General features: G+C 40.8%; 1 protein-coding gene across 3 annotated transcripts in view; it reads right to left on the bottom strand.

The window, feature by feature from the left end:
- Positions 1 to 427: 427 nt before the first annotated feature.
- Positions 428 to 15595, bottom strand: part of CDC123 (cell division cycle 123) — an 87859-nt gene continuing 72691 nt past the window's right edge. For all 3 annotated transcript variants that reach the window (XM_089686287.1, XM_089686295.1, XM_089686281.1), the window contains 2 exons: positions 6646 to 6783; positions 428 to 902 (listed from right to left, as the gene is read on the bottom strand). In XM_089686287.1, the coding sequence (XP_089542413.1) occupies positions 867 to 902; positions 6646 to 6783 (174 nt within the window). In that variant the 3' untranslated portion in view covers positions 428 to 866. The remainder of the gene's footprint in view (positions 903 to 6645; positions 6784 to 15595) is intronic.

The raw sequence follows: 15595 nt of genomic DNA on the forward strand, positions 1-15595 counted from the left end.
ATTGTGCATGAAAGCCGCGCTAGTCACGCATTTCTATGGAAATAAAAACACACCAAAACACGCAAATCTGCCCAAGTTGAGCTATAAGGAAAGGCTCTAGAACTTGTTTGAGCTTTAGGTGACTAAGAGTGGAGATGTAAACCATCTCCATTGTGAATAATCAATTTTTTTCTCCTAGAGTGTTTTGGAGATTCAAGGTACAAAAAGCTCAGGTTTTTTATCGGGCCTTACACAGCTTGTGGCTACCATAACTGAAGCTGCTGGAGGGTGGTGCATGGTCAATGATCTGGAATTAGTGATCACTAATTTGTAATATTCAATGTGTCATTAGCCGTACAGACTCCAATGGAGCATCAACCCCACTTTTTCAGAAATCATACAGATAGGTTAAGTATATTTAGTTTGATGAAAAAAAAATGGAAAAATATTAGCGTAAAATATATATTTATTTTACAGAGTTAGGGAAAAGCAGTAAAATTTACATAATAATTAAATCACTCAACAACTCTGGCAAGTACAAACTATTGATTTACAGTGAGTTAAAGGGATGAAAACCAGCTGCAAATACCGTAAGTATTTATAAATCCTCAGTATGTAGAATTTGTGAGGCTATCAAGACTGAAGCCTGATAATGTGAAGTGATTTTACACTGAACTCAATACAAACACAGCCAGCTTGCTGCCACTCACTTCAGTCAGCATACAGAGCAACTGGAAAAAGCAAAAAGAACAAACTTTAAGTTTAAAAGTTCATGTGATTTTTGATCTAGTGTGAACTCCATTCCATCCATTCTAGCTTTCACTTGAACCTGATTACATAAGAACACCAGAGGGAGCTGTCACTCACAGACGGCAGACCGGACTGACCTAATCATCCGAGTCCTCTTCTTGCTGATTCTTTTTCTATTTGGGTTAGAACATATTAAAATAAATTAAGATACAGTATATAATACAGTTGTGGTAAACATATTGAAAGGGTTAGGTCAACTTTAATGACAATGACTTTTGTCAACAGCATCTCTATGCATTACAACTGTTCTCAGTACATTATTATGCAGTGCTTGGTTTTGTAAAAGAACAGTTACCTTTTAATCAGCTTAATCCATTGCCTTCCTCTATCCGTTCTACAGATGGCAGAACATACTGAGCATTGGATGCATGGCCCTGTAAACTTATGAACAAGTACAGTACTTGCCTTCATTTCCTATCTATGCAAGCACAGTGTGGGAACGCTGCATGAACTCTGGGAAAACTAAGGGGGAGATTTACTAAAACTTGAGCACTCAGAAATGGTGCAGATGTGCATGGTAGCCAATCAGCTTCTAACTTCAGCTTGTTCAATTAAGCTTTGACAATAAAACCTGGAAGCTGATTGCTTTCTATGCAGAGCTGCACCAGATTTTTCACACTCCAGTTTTAGTAAATCTCACCCTAAAATCCTTCCTTGCGGTGGAAGACCATTGCTGCTCCTGGAGTTGGGTTTTAAATATGTTTCTAGTATATTTAAATATCTAAATGTAATCTTCAATGTTCCCAGAAGCCATGGTTCTCATTACCCAAGGTCAAAAGAAAGACTAGGCTACATTACTAAAATACAACAAAAGCGGAGTTTAAAGGTAATGACGTTCCTAGTACAAACATAAGGGCTAGTTACACGCAGTAAATACACATGCAGGAAGGGAATGTCTGAAATCCAAGGAGCAGGTCAATGTGGAAGCTCAGTGGAACACTAAGAAGTATTAAAGTTTTGCAGCAAAGGGATACTGTACTTCCATTTACATGAAGTTGGAAAGCTGTAGTCTTGTTTGGGTGGGTTTCCACTGATACTTCTTTTACAGTGTGGATGGGTGTTTTTCTGACTGTGCATGTGTTGCACTAGGACAAAGAGTGATGTTAAAAGTATAAATGTATTCCAGGAACTGCTGTATAATATCTGAAAAAACAACAGGAATAAACAATAGCCCAAAGAGGGTAAAATTCATGGGAAAGAATTTTAGTGAGAATAAATAAATGACTCCTCCTGCTCAATGACTTCTTTAATAAAGTTTGCCAAAGAGGTGTTCCTCATCAAAGGGCATAAAACAAGATGTGTTTCTTTCACTGATGCTCCTTAGACCAACATTTCAACCAAAGAGCCCTTCACATATGTAAAATCACATATGTAAAAAAAGGATACCAATTTTGTGTTCTTCCTTGGTGTATAATATACAATAGCCCATCAACACAGTAAAGTAGGGCCTTCCTCCAAGAACAGCTTTTACATGCAAGCCAAAAATCTACTTTGTTAATTGTACAAAACAGGACTAAGGCCATTATGGTTTTAGGTCATTGATACATCCAAAATCAGTCCAACCGAGGGGTGGTCAACAAAGCAAATAAACATCAACAGACCCACAGAACCATCAAGCCAAAGAAGGCTCAAAGGGACTCCGAGAACGGCTTGAAGCACCCTACGATCAAAACCGGCATCAAGACAGGCCTGAGCATCTACCTGATAAAACTTGTGAATCTGTGAGAAAAAGGCCAGGTGACGGCCTTGCAAATCTAGAAAACAGATGCCAAATGCTAAAAAGACCTTGAAGCACTAACAGATCTGGTGGAATGTGCTCTGACAGGAAAGGGAGGCATCCTATCCCTTAAATCAGTGCCTCAAAAGATGAGACGACTAATCCACCCAAAAACAGTGAAGCATGAGGCAGAATGTCCCACGCAGGGATTTCTAGGAATGACAAACAGTAAATCTGATAGTCCAAAAGCAGCTGTACACAAAGAGAATCAACCAGCACACATACCACATGAAGATGGCGTGTGAGGATTATCCAAAGAATGTTTGGGAGCAGGTCGTAGAGAGTGAAGCACAATACCCTGGTTAAGGTGGAAGAAGGAAATCACTTTAGGTAGAAAGGTGGCCTTAGGCCTCAAGACAACCTTATCCCTGTGTAACACTAGGAAGCACTTTTCACAAGATAAGGCAGCAACACCCTGTATAACAGTTTTCAACAAAGAATGAGAGCAAAGCAGTCTTCAGAAAAGAATGGCTACAACCAAAACCTGATGTTTAAGGGAACCAACCCCTATCCAGATTTTCACCCTCCTGGTTTCACTAGCAGACAGACCAAAAACCTGGAAACAAATAGCACCCTGTGGCTTACTCATCATGTTGAACTTCGTGCCTAGTTGACCGCAAAAACTAGAATCCATGGCCCTAGGCAATGTTGCAAAGTGGAACCAATCTTCCTCCCAGTGGGGTCTGGGTATAGTTCCCCAAACTATAACCAGGAGTCAATCGATCCAGAACCTGCAACAATAGTTGCAGTGGCTATGTAGCTGCAAAGGAATCTCGGTAGAAGAATATCTTGATTAAAAAAGGCAAAAAAACAAAAACAGAGTTTGCTTCTGTTCACCTAAGGACAGCAGAAAAACTTAGGCTTCCTGGGGGTGAAAGGGTTATATAATGCTGTCCTTAAAACAACTTTGTTTGCCAGTCCAATCACCTGAAGGCAGCTGCATAAGCCAGTGGTCTAAGTTTTAAGAAATCTGTGTCCTGAAATGTATGTTTAAGAAAGCAGTTTTGTGATTAGTTAATTTGTGGTAAAGAGTGTCCCATGTGTGCGGATCAGAAAGTTGGGGGAAATGCATTAACCACTTTACATCTGCCCTACAGCAGTTTTACTGGTACAGGGCGACTCTCCTGTACAAAATCACGTATATACATACGTGATTTTCCACTTTCACCTCACTTATTGCTACAGGGTGGCTTTTCTGTGCAAAATCACACACACACACACACACACACACACACACACACACACACACATATACATACACACATATATATATGTGTGTGTGTGATTATGATATATGATTTTGCACTTCCACCTCACAGGGGTGCATGCGAGCGCTGCCTGCAAATCGCTTCGGCTGTGAACTGTCACAGCAGAAGCTGATATGCAAGTCCCGTCAAACGGATCTTTGCCGGCACCCACAGACTGTCAGGCAGGGAGGAAGAACAAAGCTGTGCCTAGGTTTACAGATTGTTGTGACAGAGGAAAGTGATCGATCGTGTATCTCTGCAGAGTTGGGAACACTGTCTATCACTTCATCTTGTACCAGCACCACCTAGTGTATACCAAGCACATAGCTAGACACACACTTAACCCTTTGATCACCCTAGATGTTAACCCCTTCCTAACCAGTGTCATTAGTACAGTAATCAGTGTATATTTTAGAACTGATCACTGTATTAGTGTCACTGGTTCCCACAAGTGTCAGTTAGTGTAAAAACATCTGCCGCAATATCGCGGTTCCGCTAGAAGTCACTGGTTGCCACTATTACTAGTATAAAAAAATAAAAAAAAAGTTAAAAAAATTCAGTATATGTCCCACACTTTGTAGACGCTATAACTTTTGTTCCAACTAATCAATGTATGCTTATTGGGACTTTTCTTTACCAAAAATATGTAGCAGAATAAATCTTGGCCTACATTTTTGAAGAAATGTGATTTTTAAAATGTTTTTATTGGATATGTTTTATAGTAGAAAATAAAAAATAGTGTTTTTTTTTTTAAATTGTCGGCCTTTTTTTGTTTCTAAACGCAAAAAGTAAAAACTGCAGCGGTGATCAAATACCACCAAAACAAAGCTCTATTTGTAGGGGCAAAAAAGACAAATTTAATTTGAGTACAGTGATGCATGACCGTTCAATTATCAGTTAAAGTATTGCAGTGCAGTATTGCGAAAAATGACCTGGTCAAGAAAGGGGGTAAATCTTATGGAGCTGAAGTGGTTAAATTGCTCACCGTCTGCTAAAAGATCTCCAGCACGGTGGACCAAGCAACCAAGCTTTTGACTCAGCCTGATTGACAGGATGTCCTTGTTCCAAGCTTCTACACAGTAAGACTAGCGCATATGCAGGAGAAGAGGGTGGTAACTTACATAACAGCGAGTATTTAGGAGTGCTGCTGCTAGCACAATTGACAGTAAAGGCTTTCAGTTGGCTACAAGGTGAAAATACACTGCATGAATACTACAGATAAAAGTACTATTTTGATAGAAAGGCTGTGCTGGTGAGTTGTTTTAATCCACTGTACACGGCCATTCTTATTTTGTTGTCCAATAGTAAGGCACAAGGGCACTTTAAGAGAGGTGCAATTTGCTCCTAAGGCTGCACTATAAATAAGTCACCAGCATTTTGAAAGGAGAAACAGAAAATTCCACATTAAAAAAATGCTTCCTTTGAGGGACTTGGCCATTCATAAATCACTGGCATGAGAGCCATTTATTTTTACAATGCGCTCATAAACATAACAAGGCTGGCAATATAAATGTCCATAAGGTTTCCACTTAGATGAAGTCATATTACATAATATATATATATATATATATATATATATATATATATATATAAATAACTTGCTTTTATTGAATAGCCAGCTATGCATAAGATATAAAGCTTGTATATATGGCAGCTTTATATTTAGTGCAACATCAGTATTATGCACTGAGCTTATTTTCATTTTACTGTGCTTTATATATTTACAGTATCTGTTATATAACTATTTACTAATTAGCCACATATATGTACTTACGCAGTATACAACAACCTCTCACAGTATTAGAAATGTGTTCACTCAACTTTATGGTGCCAGCTTATTTAATCTTCACATCACGCAATATTAGCTGTTTCAATCCATTAGGTGGATTTTTAGTTGCAAAAACTGCAGAAATATAGGCCAAATTTATAACCTATACATTTAAAAGAACATCTATAAAAAATGTTAGGAATTTTAACCTAGAAAGAAAAAAAGTGTATGTAAACCATAACAATGATCTTATTAGCTTCCCAAGTCTTTTAAATATAAGAGTTTTCTTATATCTGTTCATTAAGTGCAAAATATACCTGCTGATTGTGCAGGAAATTCAGAACTGTCCTGTGTATTTGCATGATCTGTCTCAGGGAGCTTAAGCCCTCTTAGTTCTTACCTTGAGACTACAGATAATTTTATGCTGTTGTTGAGAAGAGACTGTGGTTGTCAGTCCACAACAAAAATTAGAAATTAGACAGTCTGTGGGTGCTGGCAAAGATCAACACATTTTTTAGTACTTGTAGTGGCTTTAGTGCTCTTTCACACAGAGTGGTGTCCGTGTAATCAGCAGGGCCCGAATGGGACGCATATCAGTTTTTCGACATGCGAACCAATTAAGTTTGTGTCTGGCCGACACAGGCGGCACCCATTATAGCTCTATTAGCAGTCAGATGTAAACAAACTCTGCTGTCTGTTTACATCAGGCTACCTCCAACCCAGTCCTTTTCAATTTTTTTTCCAGACCTGGACAAACTCGGAGGTAGGAGGGTGTAAATGGCTGCAAATCTGTTTACATCTGCTTGTCCATAGAGCTGCATGTAATGCATATGTTTGCAATTGCATCTGTCAACCCTAGCCTATATTCAGCTATTCAATATGTAAATAAGCCAATGATATACAGCAGTGTTTGCTAGGCTATCTATTACAGTTCTTTTTTTCACATCTACCATAAAATTGAAATATAAAAAGACAATGCGGCAAAGAAGAAAATCCATAAAAATACGAGGCATACTACCATTCCACTAGAGAAGGAACAGGAATCCAAATAAATTATTACTCACCAGTTTAAGAAAATCAATGAGTTTATGAGCATCCTCTCCTGTAGAAAGATCGACAAAATCCTTTGGCAAACGGTAACTCAAGTACGGACTAGGCTGCACTGTGACTTCACTTGTTGTATAGCGGAATATAGGACAATCCTGCAATACATGCCTTTATTTAACTTCATATTATTCTGTTGTGTTTCCTTTAGTCATATGAACCCACTAGCATCACAAATGATCCATTTAATAATAAAGAAAAAATAGAGCTTGCACAAAACTGATAATATGGGGCCAGGGTTGGCGATTTCATAAATGTGTTTTAAAGCACTTTGAAGACATTTGCTTCAGTTCTTGAGGATGTGCAGCATTACAGTATGCTATGCACACCCCAGTAAAGGGATGCACAATGCAATCACAATTTTAGTGGTGTGTGTTAGTGTGTGTGTGTGTGTGTGTTAAAAAGGCATCTAAGCTATATTCATTATAAAAGCCAAGGGAGTCAAAAGCATAGATACAGCAATGGAAATGCTATGGTTAGCAATAAATTACATTCTCCACCTCTGTGACCATCAACAAGTTTAATAATTATACATTAATCTCACAGTCTATATTTTAATGGGTTTCCTCTATTATTGGCTGTGATAAAAGGTCTGAAAATTGATTGTAACATTAAACGTTTGCTTGCAAGTCTGGGAATTTGCAATATGCAACTTATAATACAAAATCTTCCTAATCAGATACTATCATTATACTGAGAACTGTATGGTTTTACCAAGGTAAAACCAAGTTGTAACCATGTACAATCTGCAGTCATATTGCTACAGTCTATAGTAACACAATGGGGGTTATTTACTAAAACTGAATGGTGCACAATCTGGTGCAGCTCTGCATAGAAAACAAGCAGTTTCCAGGTTTTATTGCCAAAAGCTTAGGTGAACAAGATGAAGTTAGATTCTGGTGCTGCTGTGCATTGTAGCCAATCAGCTTCTGAGTGCAACAGTTTTAGTAAATAAACCCCAATGCCTGTTTATTTTTTTGGAATTTGTTATTTTGTCATGGTTGCCTTTTAATCAGACATATCGAGACACATAAGAAGTCTTAGGTTTTGTCTACAGTCATAAGTCATAAAAAGTACACATTGCTTAAAGCAACGGATGTTTTGTATATTAAATATTTACAAATTTTAATCAAATTTAGACAATAACAAGGGATTTATACAGGCTAGTACTCAAATGGTTAAAGTGGAAGTAAAGGCAAAACCTAACCAACTCTAAAGCTATTCTTAGCCACATTCTAAGCCTAATTTATCTAGCCCTGTAAAGAAAAATGTTCACTATACTTACCTATTCTGCAGCTGCTCCACTCTGGTCCCACGCTGAGCTGTCAGTGGCAGCTTCGGAGTACAGGAGAGGCAGTCGACAACTGAAGCCCCATAGTAACTCTATGGTTGACGTCATTGTTGGCTGTCTCCTACACACAAAGGGTGCCGCTGGAGACTGGACCGAAGCGGCGGCAGAACAGGTAAGTATGGAGATTTTTTTTTCTGAACAGGGGTAGACAGATTAGGCTTTGAAGGTGGCTGAGAGTAGGTTTAGAGCTAGTAAGTTTTACCTTTACTATCACTTTAAGGACTAGCATTTGGCTCTTGGTTATTAAACATGACACAGTCACCTTGTCCATGCTGTGCAAAGTGACAGCGTCTCTTCAAAGGGTGTTTCCCAACCCTCCAAATACTCACCTCACTTGTGCACCCTACAGCATCGTGCTTCTCTGCAGTTGAAAATCACCTGCGCTTGTGGCTCGGGAAAACAAGGACATCACTCTACTGGGCATGTGAAAGTGTCTGGGTCTAGCAATTGGCCACTAGGCCTGAGTACTGTCACTGAGGATCAGGTTACATGCTAGAGGCTACATGATGGAAGTGCCAGGTATTCTCACTAGCAGTGGAGATGCAAGGAATGCTAGAGAATGCAGGTAAGGTAAGTATAATGGGTTGTGGAATGCGCCTTGCAGAGATACTGTTGCTTTGCCTGTATGGGCAAGGTGACAGTGTCCTGTTTAAATACCAAAAGCTATGAAATGTAGGCTGAAGGGTGAGCTAGTCCGTAAAGTGTTACTAAACCCACAACAGTAAAATCAGTCTGTATATGCAGTAAAGCATGCTTGCTGAACTCACTGTGGAACCTGAAGGGTTAATAGTACGCACTGTGTAAAAAGGCTGTTTGATCCTGTCTTCTCTGATTCTCCCCTTCTTCTACAGTCCCCCATCCATCTGCTGATAGTACAGAGCCCTAGGAGGCACTCTGCACATGCTCAGTTTAGTGTGTATTGAGGTTTTTTTTTTGGGAGGGTGCATCTGATCAGCACGGGGCTTATCAGCACTGTCCAGACAGATGGTTAAGTGTCATGCAGCCTCATAGGACAGTCAGAAAAGAATGAAAAACTCCTTCTACAAGCTTTAGCCAGTGCTCTGCTGGACATTGATAGAAGTCACAAGACTGCTATATACTGCTGATAACAAAAGGTATTTAGCAGTTTATATTTACTACAATAATTGAATTTCCATGTTCTGTTTAGTGGGAGACCAAATATAGTGAATGCAGGGTCCTGGGTTTAGTAACACTTTAAAGCAGTAGTAAACTCTATTCCCTGACTTGCACCTACAGGTAAGCCTTTAATAGGGCTTACCTGTTGGTACAATGAACATCTTCTAAACGTGTACCGTTTAGGAAATATTCACTTTTGTAGCGGCCGAAGACATCACTGGCACTAAAGTATGCCGTTTATTGGGAAAACTGGGCTTCAACTGTGACCCCTGTACGCATGTGTGGGAATGACGTAATCACGCCCTGCCCATTCAAGTAGCCAGAAAGCAAGAACCGAGAAGGAAGATTGGGTAAAAATCAAAGCCTTGTCCGTGGAGACAACGCACTGCTGGAGGGGTTTTAAGGTAAATTGGTCATAATGAGCTAGTAGGCGGTAAATAGTAGCTCATTAGAACTTAAACCACCAGGAGGCCCAATTTTTTTTTTTTTTTTTTTGTAATTGGAGGACTTTACTACCGCTTTAACTACTTGAGTACTACACATATACACATACCTTATTACCTCATTACTAAGCCATTTTCCATTTTCAAAGTTGTCTCACTGACAGTTACTTTCTAATGCATCAATACACCCAAATTAATTTTATATAATTTTCTTTGAGATCGATAGATCTTTATTTGGTGCTATTTTAAGATTAACTCCACTTTTATGGAGAAAAAAAACAGCCCCCTCTGTGTGATCAATGTACTGTACATTGCATGGAATTTAACAAACTTTGTTGCAGATTCCAACTTTTATCTGATATCATGAAAAAGCTGTTTGTTTAATTATGTCAATGTGCATAGTGAATCTGAATAGGTGAGAGCTATTCATTATTAATCAGCTGATGTACTTGTAGGGTTCTAAAAAGGAAAATGCAGAGTTTGCGTCCCTTTAGAAGTAATTAACCCTTTGGGAGTATTTCACCAAAAATTAAATGTTTGTTGCAGAGTATGCCTAAAATCTGACTTGTATTATAGCGCAGACTTCTGGGAAAATCAGTGATCCAATCACACAAGCGGAGATTGACATTTCTGGGGAAGTTCTGTACACCAGCTGTGTACAGCAGGCCTCCAGGTTGCCATACTGCATTGAATTTTACTGAAAATCACAGCACTACAGATTTAAAAGGAAAGATACATTTTAATGGCATTAATTTACAATATGGATTGCGCAGCCCATGTACTGTGGATAAAAAAAAGTCTACACATCCCTGTTAAAATGTTAGGTTTCTGTGATGTACAAAAACTAATCATTTCAGCACTTTTTCCACCTTTATTGTGACCTATAAACTGTACAACTCAATTAAAAAACAAACTGAAATCTTTTAAGGGGGCGGGGGGAGTAAACATAAAAAAAACTAAAATAATGTGGTTGCATAAGTGTGCACACCCTCTTATAACTGGTGTAGCTGTGTACAGAATTAAGCAACAACATTCAAAATCATGCTAAATAGCAGTCAGTTCACACCTGTCATTTAAAGTGCCTCTGATTAACCCCAAATAAAGTTCAGCTGTTCTAGTAGGTCTTTCCTGACATTTCCTTAGTCACATCCTACAGAAAAAGCCATTATCAGAAGAGAGATTCCAAAGCATCAGAGGGATCTCATTGTTAAAAGGTATTAGTCAGGAGAAGGGTACAAAATAATTTCCAAGGCATTAGATATGCCATGGAACACAGTGAATACAGTCATCATCAAGTGGAGAAAATATGGCACAACAGTGACATCACCAAGAACTGGACGTCTCTCCAAAATTGATGAAAAGACTAGAAGAAAACTGGTCTGGGAGGCTGCCAAGAGGCCTACCGCAACATTAAAGGAGCTGCAGGAATATCTGGCAAGTACTGGCTGTGTGGTACATGTGACAACAATCTCCCGAATTCTTCATACGTCTGGGCTAAGGGATAGAGTGGCAAGACGGAAACCTTTTCTTATGAAAAAAAACATCCAAGCCCGGCTAAATTTGCAAAAACAAATCTAAAGTCTTCCAAAAGCATGTTTGAAAATGTGTTATGGTCTGATGAAACAAAGGTTGAACTTTTGGGCCATAATTCCAAAAGATATGTTTGGCGCAAAAACAACACTGCACATCACCAAAAGAACACCATACTCACAGTGAAGCATGGCGGTGGCAGCATCATGCTTTGGGGCTGTTTTTCTACAGCTGGAGCCTTAGTCAAGGTAGAGGAAATAAAGAACAGTTCCATATATACCGGTCAATATTGGCACCAAACCTTCAGGCTTCTACTAGAAAGCTGAACATGAAGAGGAACTTCATCTTTCAGCATGACAACGACCCAAAGCATACATCCAAATCAACAAAGGAATGGCTTCACCAGAAGAAGATTAACGTTTTGGAATGGCCCAGCCAGAGCGCAGATCTGAATCCGATCGAAAATCTGTGGGATGATCTGAGGAGGGCTGTGCACAAGAGATGCCCTGGCAATCTGACAGATTTTGAGTGGGCAAATGTTGTGTGTTGTAATAAAATCAAAAGGCACTTCAACAAAGTAGTTTAAGGGTGTGCACGCTTATGCAACCATATTATTTTAGTTTTTTTATTTTTACTTCCCTCCACCTAAAAGATTTCAGTTTGTTGTTCAACCAAGTTGTACAGTTTATAGGTTACATAAAAAAGGTGGAAAAAGTTCTGAAATTATTTATCTGTCTAATTTTTTTACATCACAGAAACCTGACATTTTAACAGGGATGTATAAACTTTTTATATTCATTGTATATGCTATATTTATTAGTTATCTTTTTTCCCACTAAAGTTGAGTTACCCTTTAATAACCACTGTTTTATATTGTTGTTTGAGAGAGTGCTTTAGGGTCCCTTCACATGGGACATTTCGTTTTTTTTCATCAGTTCAGTCACGTTTTTTCAAAGAAAAAACTGATTTGTTTACATCCATTTTGCATCCGTTTACATCCATTTTTCAACTGTTTTTTTTTAGGGTTTTCCTCTGTTCAAAAAAACAGATGTTAACGAATACGGACATTAATGGATGTAAACCAATGATCATCCGTTTACATGCGCTAGTCCATAGAAATACATGAGTGTCCATTTTTCATCTGTAAACGGACAGATGAAAAACGTACATACGGAACGCCCATGTGAAAGAGGCCTAAGGCTAGGTTCCTCGTGTGCCAGTGATTGCCGCTGTGGGACCTGCACCTGTTCTTGCAGCTGCAGCCACCAGCACAGTGAACCTCAGGAGATGGAGGTGGGTGTCATTAATCCACCAAAAAATGGTGCAGGGACTTTTTTCTCTGCATTTCAGGAGGCACAGGGGCCTATTCAAATGAATGGGCTGCCATGCCCAGTCAAACCACAGCCCACAGAGCTGCACATATGTGAACCTAAGCAGGTACTGCAAGGTGTTGACTTAATTTGCAGTAACTGTCTTTACAATGGATAGGTTTGGTTTAGGGTTTACATAAAACATATCTGATAGGAAATTTAAATTGTATGCTTTGACAGTTAACTGTTACTGGTGTTTATGGGAAACTACCTGATAACTAACATTCTATATGTGTCCCCACTAATGACATTTTAAATAGTCTATATTCCCCCCCCCCCCCCCCCAGAGAAGTGGTGCTCATCCTCAAAAATGAGCTGTAAGATTTTACATGATCCCATAGGCTCAAGTTGCAAAGCTAACACATGAAGATAAAGATACTACAGTATATTATTATTATTATTATACAGGATTTATATAGCGCCAACAGTTTGCGCACAAACAGTTGGCGCTGTACAATTACAATACATTTCAGTAAAGAAGGAATGTGAGGGCCCGGCTCGTAGAGCTTACAATCTAAAGGAAGGGGGAGGTGATACAAAAGGTGATGGCTGCGGGGGATGACCTGGTGGAGGTGATTCAAGTACAGTTCTTAGGTGGAGTAGGCTTCCCTGAAGAAGTGAGTTTTCAAAGATCGCCTAAAGGCAGACAGCGTGGGGGCTGATCGGACATGCTGTGGTAGGGAGTTCCAGAGGATGGGAGAGGCTCTAGAGAAGTCCTGGAGGCGAGCATGGTAGGAGGTGATGAGGGAGCTAGAGAGGAAGAAATCTTGGGAGGAGCGGAGTGGGCGATTTGGGAGGTATCTCTGGATTTTTAATTTTATACGTTGGGTTAGTGGAAGCCAGTGAAGGGATTGGCAGAGAGGGGCAGGAGTCGCTGATCGGTTGGTAAGGTGTATGAGTCTAGCAGCAGCATTCATAATAGACTGAAGGGGGGATAGCCTGTGTAACGGTAGACCAGTAAGGAGGGCGTTGCAGTAATCAAGGCGGGATTATACCCAAAGCATGGATAAGTTGTTTTGTGGTGTCATTGGTCAGAAAGGGGTGGATTTTGGAAATGTTCCGGAGGTTGAGGTGGCAGGATTTAGCCAGTGAGTGAATGTGGAGCCCAAAGGAGAGGTCAGAGTCTAGGATTACGCCTAGCACCCTGGCATGAGGGGAAGTACCAATGGTTGTGCTGTTGATCTTAATGGTAAAGTCGCGAGTGGGGGATCGGGGAGGATGAAATATTACAAGCTCAGTTTTTGAAAGATTGAGTTTAAGGTAGTGATGTGACATCCATGCTGACATGGCGCTTAATAGATTTGTGATACCTGAGGAGATTGAGGGGGTGAGCTGGGGAGCGGAGAGATAGATCTGGGTGTCATCAGCATAGATGTGGTATTGGAAGCCATGAGAGGTTATCAGTTAGCCCAGGGAGGAGGTATAGAGAGAGAAAAGGAGGGGCCCAAAGACAGAACCTTGGGGTACCCCAACAGAAAGAGGAAGAAGAGAGGAGGAGTTGCATGTGACACTGAAAGTGTGCGGAGAAAGGGAAGAGGAGAACCAGGAGAAAGCAGAGTCACGGAGGCCGATGGAGTGGAGTTTACTGAGGAGGAGCGGGTGGTTGACTGTGCCAAAGGCAGCGGAAAGGTCAAGGAGTATGAGTATGGAGTAATGGCCGTTGATTTTAGCAGTTAGTAGGTCATTAGTGAGGTTTAGTAGGGCAGTTTCAATGGAATGTTGTGGGCGGAAGCCAGACTTTCGGGGATCAAGAAGGTTATCTGTTTGCCAGGGTTGTGACAGGCGAGGCCTGGTTTTTCGTGTAGAAAGAGGAATAAGAGCGCTCAGGGAGGATGATAGATAGTTGTTGTAGGCAGATGTGGCCAGCTCTGGGCAGGACAGGGGTGCAATTTCATCATAGAGTCGCTCAGTAGCGGAGTGAAGAAAGTCAGGACTGAGGTGGTGGAGGTTTCTACAGGTGACGGTTTGCTGGTTGGAGGCATGGGAGGTAGGAGGCAGGGAGAGTTTGAAGTTGATAAAGTTGTGATCAGAGAGAGGAAAAGGGGTGTTAGAGAGGTTACAGGGAGTGCATAGGTGGGTGAATACAAGGTCAAGTGTGTTGCCATTGGAGTGGGTGGTGGATTGTGACCATTGTGTTAGGTTAAAAGAGGAAGTTAGGTTGAGTAGTTGAGAGGTGGCAGAGGTGTGAACATTGACTGGGATGTTAAAGTCACAGAGGATGATGGCAGGCACCTCAGAGGAGAGAAAGTATGGTAGCCATGCTGTTAAGTCATTAAGAAAGCGTGAAACTGGGCCTGGGGGCCGGTAGATGACTATGATCCTCAGACAAACAGGAGAAAAGAGACGAATACAGTGCACTTCAAAAGAGTGGAGGGGCAGGAAGAACCTGGAACGTGCTTTGTGGGGAAAGAAGAAGTCCGACCCCGCCCCCTTTTCATCCACTGGGTCTGGATGAGTGAGTCGAGAGGAGGCCGCCATGGGAGAGTGCAGCTGAGGAGACAGAGTCGGAATCCTGGAGCCAGGTTTCAGTAATAGCAAGTAGGTTGAGGGAGTGGGATAGAAAGAGGTCATTGATAGCAGAGAGTTTGTTAGAGGCTGAGCGGGCATTCCAGAGGGCACATAAGAGGGAGGGGTTGGTGCGTGGAAGCAGGGGAATTGAGATGAGAGAGTGAGGGTTGCGGCTGCGGCCAGAGAGGGGAGGCTGCTGCTTCTGTGGGTTGGAGTTTGATGGTGGAGGTCAAGGGTTTGGGGCAATGTCTCCAAAAGTTAGTAGTAATAGGAGGTGAGGGAGGTGAGGTGGGAGCAAGATTTATATGAGGGGAAATGCCGCAGTGATTTTGTAGCAGTGACATTATGTGGACCAAGAGAGAGCAGGAGATAAGTGCAATGATACTGAGAGGGCAGAAGTGAGGGTGATATGTACAGGTTGTGGGGCGGGGAAGAGGGGTAAACAAGACAGTTTGAGAAGAGAGGGCATTAAAGCAACAAAGAGAGTTAGCAAGAGCATGCTGGAGAGAGGAGAGATAACAAAGAAAGGCTGAAGGAAAGAGGTAAGAGAGGGAAGAGCACACGCAATCTA

Source organism: Staurois parvus, unplaced genomic scaffold (assembly GCF_062004578.1).
Source record: "Staurois parvus isolate SC_StPar_1 unplaced genomic scaffold, SC_StPar_1.0 ptg000019l, whole genome shotgun sequence".
Classification (NCBI taxonomy): domain Eukaryota; kingdom Metazoa; phylum Chordata; class Amphibia; order Anura; family Ranidae; genus Staurois; species Staurois parvus.